The 10,315-nt window shown below is 44.8% G+C and overlaps 1 protein-coding gene and 1 non-coding gene across 2 annotated transcripts in view; one reads left to right on the forward strand and one right to left on the reverse strand.

Moving 5' to 3' along the window:
- The window catches only part of LOC120066970 (transcription factor COE3-like), a 147,398-nt gene that overhangs the window by 13,954 nt on the left and 123,129 nt on the right, over window positions 1-10,315 (reverse strand). The window contains exon 6 of the mRNA XM_039018308.1: window positions 2,179-2,244. Within this exon, the coding sequence (XP_038874236.1) occupies window positions 2,179-2,244 (66 nt within the window). The remainder of the gene's footprint in view (window positions 1-2,178; window positions 2,245-10,315) is intronic.
- On the forward strand, window positions 7,493-7,565 carry trnaf-gaa. Its single transcript has one exon. It is a non-coding gene; the product is annotated as a tRNA-Phe (tRNA).

The raw sequence follows: 10,315 nt of genomic DNA on the forward strand, positions 1-10,315 counted from the left end.
GGGTTTATTATGGATCCACATTAGTTCCTGCCAAGGCAGCAGCTACTCTTCCTGGGGTTTATTATGGATCCCCATTAGTTCCTGCCAAGGCAGCAGCTACTCTTCCTGGGGTTTATTATGGATCCCCATTAGTTCCTGCCGAGGCAGCAGCTACTCTTCCTGGGGTTTATTATGGATCCCCATTAGTTCCTGCCATGGCAGCAGCTACTCTTCCTGGGGTTTATTATGGATCCCCATTAGTTCCTGCCATGGCAGCAGCTACTCTTCCTGGGGTTTATTATGGATCCACATTAGTTCCTGCCAAGGCAGCAGCTACTCTTCCTGGGGTCCAGCAAAATTAAACAGTTTATATATATTTTTTTAAACATTACAATACATTCACAACATAATTCACAACACATTAACTGTGTGCCCTCAGGCCCCTACTCTACTACCACATATCTACAACACAAAATCCATGTGTACGTGTGTGTATAGTGCATATGTTATTGTGTGTCTGTATGTGTGTCTGTGCCTATGTTTGTGTTGCTTCACAGTCCCCGCTGTTCCATAAGGTGTTATTTTTGATCTGGTTTTTAAATCTAATTTTACACTTTGTATGAGTTACTAGATGTGGAATAGAGTACCGTGTAGTCATGGCTCTATGTAGTACTGTGTGCCTCCCATAGTCTGTTCTGAACTTGGGGACTGTGAAGAGGTCTCTGGTGACATGTCTTGTGGGGTATGCGTGGGTGTCCGAGCTGTGTGCCAGTAGTTTAAACAGACACCTCGGTGCATTCAAACAGCTGTCATTTGTGGATATTTCAGTATAACTGAGTCATCTGAAACTGCCACAGCACAAGGTCATAATTTAGCTGAAACATTGGAGAAAGAGAGAGAGAGAGAGAGAGAGAGAGAGAGAGAGAGAGAGAGAGAGAGAGAGAGAGAGAGAGAGAGAGAGAGAGAGAGAGAGAGAGAGAGAGAGAGAGAGAGAGAGAGAGAGAGAGAAAATAAAAAGTACTACCTAGGTCAATTCGTCTGAATGCATTAGAGCCTGATAAAGCTGTGCTCCATACATTTATTTGGAGCGAATTTGCATTGGTTACAGAAAGCACCTTTTGGCCCTGGTTCAAGGTTATTCTCTCATTTGAATAGGTCTCTCTGTGTGTGTGTTTTGACTGATTACCTCCTCTATCTCAGATGTGTGCAGTAGCCAGGAATAAATACGTTGGGAGAACAGGAAAAATAAATATTCAACCTCTCCGAGAGCAATGACACCACAGTACTACATACACTACAATGGCCTGGAGCTAGCTTTGAAATAGAGAAAGAAAGTGGAGGGTTGCAGGGAAGAAAAAAAAGCTGATTTAATTACCGCAAATGTACACAGACAGAGAGAGAGAGAGAGAGAGAGAGAGAGAGAGAGGGACAGAGAGAGAGAGAGAGAGAGAGAGAGAGAGAGAGAGAGAGAGAGAGAGAGACAGAGAGAGAGAGAGAGAGAGAGAGAGAGAGAGACAGAGAGAGAGAGAGACAGAGAGAGAGAGGGACAGAGAGAGAGAAGAGAGAGAGAGAGAGAGAGAGAGAGAGAGAGAGGGACAGAGAGAGAGAGAGAGAGAGAGAGAGAGAGAGACAGAGAGAGAGGGAGAGAGAGAGAGAGGGACAGAGAGAGAGACAGAGAGAGAGAGAGAGAGAGAGAGAGAGAGAGAGAGAGAGAGAGAGAGAGAGAGAGAGAGAGAGAGAGAGAGAGAGAGAGAGAGAGAGAGAGAGAGAGAGACAGAGAGAGAGAGACAGAGAGAGAGAGGGACAGAGAGAGAGAGAGAGAGAGAGAGAGAGAGAGAGAGAGAGAGAGAGAGAGACAGAGAGAGAGAGAGAGAGAGAGAGAGAGAGAGAGAGAGAGAGAGAGAGAGGAGAGAGAGAGAGAGAGAGAGAGAGAGAGAGAGAGAGAGAGAGAGAGAGAGAGAGAGAGAGAGAGAGAGAGAGAGAGAGAGAGAGAGAGAGAGAGAGAGAGAGAGAGAGAGAGAGAGAGAGAGAGAGAGAGAGAGAGACAGAGAGAGAGGGAGAGAGAGAGAGAGAGAGAGAGAGAGAGAGAGAGAGAGAGAGAGAGAGAGAGAGAGAGAGAGAGAGAGAGAGAGAGAGAGAGAGTAATCTGCATGTGATAGACAGTGGGCAGCAGGAAGCTGTGTTGTCCAGTGTCTTTACCTGGTTGTTGTGGGGCATTCCATACAGAGCCTCCACAAGGTCAGCTGCCCTCTTCAGCAACACCTCCTACAGGAGACAACACATGAGGCCAGAGTCAGACACACAACACAGGAAGGAACAGGAGAGAACACATGAGACCAGAGTCAGACACACAACACAGGAAGGAACAGGAGAGAACACATGAGACCAGAGTCAGACACACAACACAGGAAGGAACAGGAGAGAACACATGAGACCAGAGTCAGACACACAACACAGGAAGGAACAGGAGAGAACACATGAGACCAGAGTCAGACACACAACACAGGAAGGAACAGGAGAGACACACATGAGGCCAGAGTCAGACACACAACACAGGAAGGAACAGGAGAGACACACATGAGACCAGAGTCAGACACACAACACAGGAAGGAAAAAGGAGAGACACACATGAGACCAGAGTCAGACACACAACACAGGAAGGAACAGGAGAGAACACATGAGACCAGAGTCAGACACACAACACAGGAAGGAACAGGAGAGAACACATGAGACCAGAGTCAGACACACAACACAGGAAGGAAAAAGGGGGGGAACACATGAGACCAGAGTCAGACACACAACACAGGAAGGAACAGGAGAGACACACATGAGACCAGAGTCAGACACACAACACAGGAAGGAACAGGAGAGAACACATGAGACCAGAGTCAGACACACAACACAGGAAGGAACAGGAGAGACACACATGAGACCAGAGTCAGACACACAACACAGGAAGGAACAGGAGAGAACACATGAGACCAGAGTCAGACACACAACACAGGAAGGAAAAAGGGGGGGAACACATGAGACCAGAGTCAGACACACAACACAGGAAGGAACAGGAGAGACACACATGAGACCAGAGTCAGACACACAACACAGGAAGGAAAAAGGAGAGACACACATGAGACAAGAGTCAGACACACAACACAGGAAGGAAAAAGGAGTGACACACATGAGACCAGAGTCAGACACACAACACAGGAAGGAAAAAGGGGGGGAACACATGAGACCAGAGTCAGACACACAACACAGGAAGGAAAAAGGAGAGAACACACATGAGACCAGAGTCAGACACACAACACAGGAAGGAAAAAGGAGAGACACACCAACGCAAAAGGACCAAACAATCTCAGAGTCCATCTTTTTATTCCTTTGGAAAGAGGTCTTCTGACCTCAGCTGGACTATCAGGTTAAATAAAGGTTAAATATACCGAACACAAAAATATAAACGTAACATGCAACAATTATCAAAGATTTTACTGAGTTACGGTTCATATGAGGAGATCAGTCATTTCAAATAAATGGGACTCAGGATCTCGTCATGTGTATCTTTGTGTATTCAAATTGCCATCGATAAAATGCTGTTGTGTTTGTTGTCCATAGCTTATGCCTGCCCACACCATAACCCCACCGCCACCAAGGGGCACTCTGTTCACAATGTTGACATCAGCAAACCGCTCGCCCACACGACGCCATACATGTAGTCTGCGGTTGTGAGGCCGGTTGGATGTACTGCCAAGTTCTCTAAAATTAAGTTGGAGGCGGCTTATGGTAGAGAAATTAACATATGAACTTGCTAATTGCAAGTTCCCTCAACATTTTCGACTGTGGCATTGTGTTGTGTGACAAAACTGCACATTTTAGAGTGGCTTCTTATTGTCCCCAGCACAAGGTGCACCTGTGTAATGATCATGCTGTTTAATCAGCTTCTTGATATGCCACACCTGTCAGGTGGGTGGATTATCTTGGCAATGGAGAAATGCTAACTAACAGGGATGTAAACGGAATTTTGAGAGAAATAAGCTTTTTCGAACGTATTGGAAAATTCCGGGGATATTTTATTTCAGCGTGTGAAACACGGACCAACACTTTACATGTTGTGTTTACATTTTTGTTCAGTGTGGATCAAAAAATAAATTTGCAAATCCATGGTTAGGGAAGTTGGCTAGCCTAGTAGGTACTGTATATAACCTACTACTGTACCAGTTCTGATAAGGATTCTAATAACCAACATAAAGGGTTTTAATCTAACCCATTTTATTAGGCTCAGTTACACATCAGAGGGCTGCCAGATTGTTAAGTAGTTCCAATAGACTCCAACCTTAATGCTAAATGAGTAAAATAAGTACTTGAGTTTTTTTTTTTAATGCTGCTGGGTATTAAACAAACAAACACACGTAGCTCGGTATGAAAGGCGGCCAGGCACTGCATTTGGCTGCTAATTCCCAGCACTTTAGTGGCGTAGAACAATGAGTCATTTTCCATATCTTAATTAAACTGGCAGAGTCCTTAAAGACAACATCTCACCCCTAATTCAAGCCCCACATTTTGCAGGAGAGTTCAATGCTCATTCTTCTTTCTTCCCGACAATAAAGTGAATTAGCTTGGGTTAATCTAGCTCTTTCATAATGACATTAGGACATTTTTCAATTAACCTCTTTCACTGGCTGTTGTAAAGGACTTCATAAATGACTTCCCTTCCAGCCAGTGATGAGTGCCAGTGCCCAGGGACACGGGATGCACAGGACCCTGTCTTATCCGTGTCTGCATGCCTCCCGTCTACTTTATAACAACATGGATTCACTTGCTGCTTAAGTCCCCTCCCGAAATGAGAATACGCCTTGCCAACAGTGTCAACAACGCCACACTGAGAGGCTTCAGCCACTTCCTCTCGCTTTGGGCTGGATGTTGTTTTCAAGGCCGAAAAATAAGAACTAAAGCCTAAAACTAGAACTAAAGACTACTATTCTTGGGATATTTCAATTTTTTGTTTGAGTGGAAAGGTGTAGATAGTGTTAATTTAACCAAATAGTCCTCTGAAAGTCTTATTCAAAATACCATTCCTTCTAGTTCCTCTTTTGGCAGGTACCGTTGATATACATGAACAATTCTGTCTTGTTCCACCGCACAAAGCTTTATCAGACCACAGCAAGTAAACACGGCAAGCATCACCATATATATAACGAGACGCGGCAGACTTGTAGACTCAATGTAAATGTAGACTGCTTGTTTTCAGAAGAATACTGTGTGACCACAGAGACCCCGATCGTGGTTGGATTGTAAATGTAGACTGCTGTTTTCAGAAGAACACTGTGTGACCACAGAGACTCTGATCGTGGTTGGATTGTAAATGTAGACTGCTGTTTTCAGAAGAACACTGTGTGACCACAGAGACCCTGATCGTGGTTGGATTGTAGACTGCTGTTTTCAGAAGAACACTGTGTGACCACAGAGACTCTGATCGTGGTTGGATTGTAGACTGCTGTTTTCAGAAGAACACTGTGTGACCACAGAGACCCTGATCGTGGTTGGATTGGTGTTTCATTCAGAACAACATAAACCATGTTGGATCCTTTATTTATGAAGATTAATGACAGGAGACAGGGTTTCTTGTGTAGCGCCATACGTTTTATACACCCGGTCGTCTAATCCAGAAAATTGCCGGATGGATGGCTCTTAAAATGAGCATTTACCTCTGAAATTGGTGTCTATGCTTGATGTTGCATGCATCTAGTTTGCATACAAATAAAGAATTACACTTGTCATGAGGCAGGTACAATCAATGACTGGGCCAGCTGTCTTAATCTACTCTCATCAACACAGGCTGCTCTCTCTCTCTCTCTCTCCCTCTCTCTGTGTCTCTCTCTCTCTCCCTCTCTCTGTGTCTCTCTCTCTCTGTCTCTCTCTCTCTCTCTCTCTCTCTCTCTCTCTCTCTCTCTCTCTCTCTCTCTCTCTCTCTCTCTCTCTCTCTCTCTCTCTCTCTCTCTCTCTCTCTCTCTCTCTCTCTCTCTCTCTCTCTCTCTCTCTGAAAGGAAGATAAAGTGTTTTTCTGCCGCGTTAATAATTACTCATAATCTCTTCCGTCATATCACAAGAGTTTTTACATGCCTCCCCATTTTGAGCGACGATTATCACAATTAAAACTGCCACGTTATACACAACCCATTTCTCATTCCGTCGAAACAGGAAATGCCGCCTCTCGCCCTCCACTACTCGTCCATATGGCACTCTACTGTAGGAGGAAACATAAGGACGGGGTTCAGGAAAAATAACATTACCTCTCATCTTTAATCTGTAATTTACCGCATAGCGTCTTAACTAATGAAACTGATTTGCAGGGCTGCGTTTAAGTGCTGATCATATTGCACGGTGAGAAGCCTGAAGAACGTCACCCAATCAGTCAAGGGTGCTTTGAATGAGTTTGTCGTGTTTGTTTTGTTCAACCACGGCCCCACTCATGCAAAGAGGCTCATGCTGTGAATATGATTAACAGACGAATGGCTGTTCGAGGTGCATTTCAATGTAAATTCAGAAAAGTGTCAAAGACGATAAGTGTAATTGACTCCCTTTTTTTTCACAGGGACGTTACAGAGTCTGGGTTAAACGGGAACTATTAAAGCTCAACATGAACTCAGAGCTTGTTTCATGATAAATGTGATCGTGTTATTATTACAAGTGTTCATTGTTATGCCCACGGACGACAAGCCATTTAAATGGAGGGGGTGGAGGGGGGGGGGGGGGGGGGTGGCGGTACTGATTATCCTCACACTCGACTATCTTGAGGAGTACATATCATCTCCGTTAAAGAAGGTAACCAAGGTGATGTGCCTCCAGGTGATAATGTCATTATAAAACTGTAAAGCAATTATTCTGTTAGTTCTTGCCTCTGGTTATGAATACATTTGAGCAGGTGCAGTAGCAACCTCAACAAAAAAATCTGGCTAAAAAAAGAAGATGAATTTAAATGCATATGGGTAATTGCTCGACATGAACGCATTTCCAATAAAATAATACAATATCTTCTGTATGGAGATTGAAAGGGAATTTAAATGGATTTGTGTGTTTGCCAAGTGAAACAAGACGACAACAACCAAGGAGGATAGGTGCTGGCGGTGCCTTTAATTCTGCTAGTGGAAAATAAGCTAGGTTCCCACTAGATGATTTTGACCAAGGAGTACGAGGATGTATCAGGCCGTAATAGTATTGTCACGTCCTCTGTTTTGTCCCAGTGCAAACAGGACGGAATGGGTTACACCGTTTTCAAACAAGTCCCTAACAAAAAAAAAGAGTGAGGATTCAACAGTCCCCCCTTTTTGTAATCTTCTTCCGTATCACATGACAGCTCCTAGTTATTGCCTTTACTTCCTCTCTGGATGGTTATATATCCATGTGGATATGTGTGCTTCTCTCCCATTGGATCAGCCTGGTGTTTGATGTTATCCAAACTAGGGAGGTGAACTCCACATCAGGCTCTCTGTACAGGATGTATAGCTAAGAGCCCCGACTTGCCGAAATAGCTCAGTTGGGAGAGCGTTAGACTGAAGATCTAAAGGTCCCTGGTTCGATCCCGGGTTTCGGCATTAGTTGTTGTTCTATCTTTATGGGTCTCCCGGGTGGCGCAGTGGTCTAGGGCACTGCATCGCAGTGCTAGCTGCGCCACCAGAGTCTCTGGGTTCGCGCCCAGGCTCTGTCGCAGCCGGCCGCGACCGGGAGGTCCGTGGGGCGACGCACAATTGGCATAGCGTCGTCCGGGTTAGGGAAGGTTTGGCCGGTAGGGATATCCTTGTCTCAGTATGTAAATGTAATAAAATGTATGCACTGTACTGTAAGTTGCTCTGGATAAGAGCGTCTGCTAAATGACTAAAATGTAATGTAAATGTAATGAAGCAGCAACGTGATCAGGGATACGTCAAGGCCGATACAAAGCTCACCATATTGGTTTTCTGTCGCATCACAATCACTCATCAAACTATGTGTATTAATGATCTCTCTGGGAAGAAAAAAAAATCCAGCAATCAATGATGTGGTAATATTATTAACTGTGGGGTGAAGCTAATAGAGGTAGATGGCAGCTAGTCTGATGCTTTGCCTCAATGTTAATATACACTATAGATTCAAACACCCTCCACCCTGCCCCATTATTTCATCACCTAGCACTCTCTCCTCTCTCCCTCCTCTCTCTTTCCCTCTTCTCTCTACTTTATCTCTCTCTCTCCTCTCTCCCTCCTCTCCCTCCCCTCTCTCATCTCTATCTCCTCTCTCTCTCTCCTTTCTCTCTCTCTCTCTCCTCTCTCTCTCTCCTCTCTCTCTCCTTTCTCTCCTCTCTCTCTCTCCTTTCTCTCCTCTCTCTCTCTCTCTCTCTCATTTCTCTCCTCTCTCTCTCCTCTCATCTCTCTCCTCTCATCTCTCTCCTCTCTCTCTCCTCTCATCTCTCTCCTCTCTCTCTCCTCTCTCTCCTCTCTCTCTCCTCTCTCTCTCCTCTCTCTCCTCTCTCCTCTCTCCCTCCTCTCCCTCCCCTCTCTCATCTCTCTCTCCTTTCTCTCCTCTCTCTCTCCTTTCTCTCCTCTCTCTCTCTCCTCTCTCCTTTCTCTACTCTCTCTCATTTCTCTCCTCTCTCTCCTCTCATCTCTCTCCTCTCTCTCTCCTATCTCTCTCCTTTCTCTCTCCTCTCTCTCTCTCCTCTCCACTCTCCCTTCATTCTCCCTTCTCTCTCCCTTCATCCTCCCCTTTCTGCAACATCTAATGCTGATGTTCTTTCATTCCATTACTCTTCTCATTCAGAATATATAGAAGGGTCAATTGCTGCTTTACGTGGCGCGGGGAGCGTTGCTCTGACCGGGGCGCAGAACGCTGAGACGGCTGGCTTAACCATGATGAATCACCCGGCTCTTTCATTTACCTGCTGCAGAGCTCTACATCGGGGTCCATTAGAAAGGAAAATCTAATATTTATGTTGTTTTATTGAAACAGCCAGATTCCATCTCTGTCTCTGCTCATCGTCTCACGCCGGGTCCTGCGTGGTGCATGAGTAAGGTTATCTAAACTCCCTCTCACCTGAACACTAAGAGCCCCGACAACGTTATTTGGGAAAGTGGAAAGAGGTGCATTTCCTGGATTGTTCGCTTGTTAGAATTGTTTGTTTGTTTTGGGGGGGGGGGGGGGGGGGGGGGGCGTGTTATTTATTTTCTAACTAACGCCGATGTTAGGACTACATCTCATATGTGGTTTAAACACGTCCACATGGAGAGACAGAGTGCTCTGAGAGGGAGAGCTGTGTGTACGGAGCCTGTCCAGGCAACATTTTATTGGCAACAGAGATAGTTTAAAGCATTTACTGAAATAATATGTTCTGCGCAGATACTTTTCTCAGCGGAGACAAAATATATATATATATATATAAAAACTCTGGTGGAATTAAAACAGTGTAATGTGTTGGTGAGCTCCAACCCTGCTACAGGGCTATTGACCGTACGCTTGTTTATCCCACGTGTAACTCTGTGTTGTTGTTTGTGTCACACTGCTTTGCTTTATCTTGGCCAGGTCGCGGTTGTAAATGAGAACTTGTTCTCAACTGGCCTACCTGGTTAAATAAAAGTGAAATATATATATATATTTTTTAAAGGGCTGTTATAGTTCACTCTGAGAGTGTCACTGGATATCTGAACTGAGAGTGTAACACCCCACAGTGTTAGAAACTGTTCCGTGGTAGTTTGTGATATGGTTGAGCTAGCCTGCTGCGTGTTAATAGATATTAGCATAATATCCGTTATTAGCCTCAGCGGTGGTCAGTTCTATCTGAGCCACTCAGGACCTATAGGGACACAATACTCTTTGAACAGGTTATTAAGAAGGGCCCCTTGGCTCTGCACGCCTCAAATGGGAAATTAGCAGGTTTTTCTATTAGCCGGGTAACACGATAGCGCATTTCAAAAAGAAAAGGAACAAATATAATATATATTTAATCAAAGAATCTGCACACAAAAAAGAAAGAGCAAGGATAAGCATAGCGTGGGCTTGTTCTTTTATGTCACACATCAAAACAAGAGGCCTGTGATACATGTTAACCGCCGGGGGAACCTGCGGGCGGCCGGCCCGGCCCGGGCGGCAAACCGCTTCTTTGTTGGAATTCAAAATGGAAGAAAAAATGTCAAAAAAAGCATCAGAGAGAGAGAGAGAGACACCCTGTCGTCAGTGGGGGAGAGAGACACCCTGTCGTCAATCGGGGGTATTAATGTGTGGGACTTCATTTATTAACCTGCTAAGACAACGACTTATAACAGGAAAGCTTTGTAAACAAAAAGATTAAACTGGATCTAGCGTTGGAAAATGA

This window comes from Salvelinus namaycush, chromosome 22, assembly GCF_016432855.1.
Source record: "Salvelinus namaycush isolate Seneca chromosome 22, SaNama_1.0, whole genome shotgun sequence".
Taxonomy (NCBI): domain Eukaryota; kingdom Metazoa; phylum Chordata; class Actinopteri; order Salmoniformes; family Salmonidae; genus Salvelinus; species Salvelinus namaycush.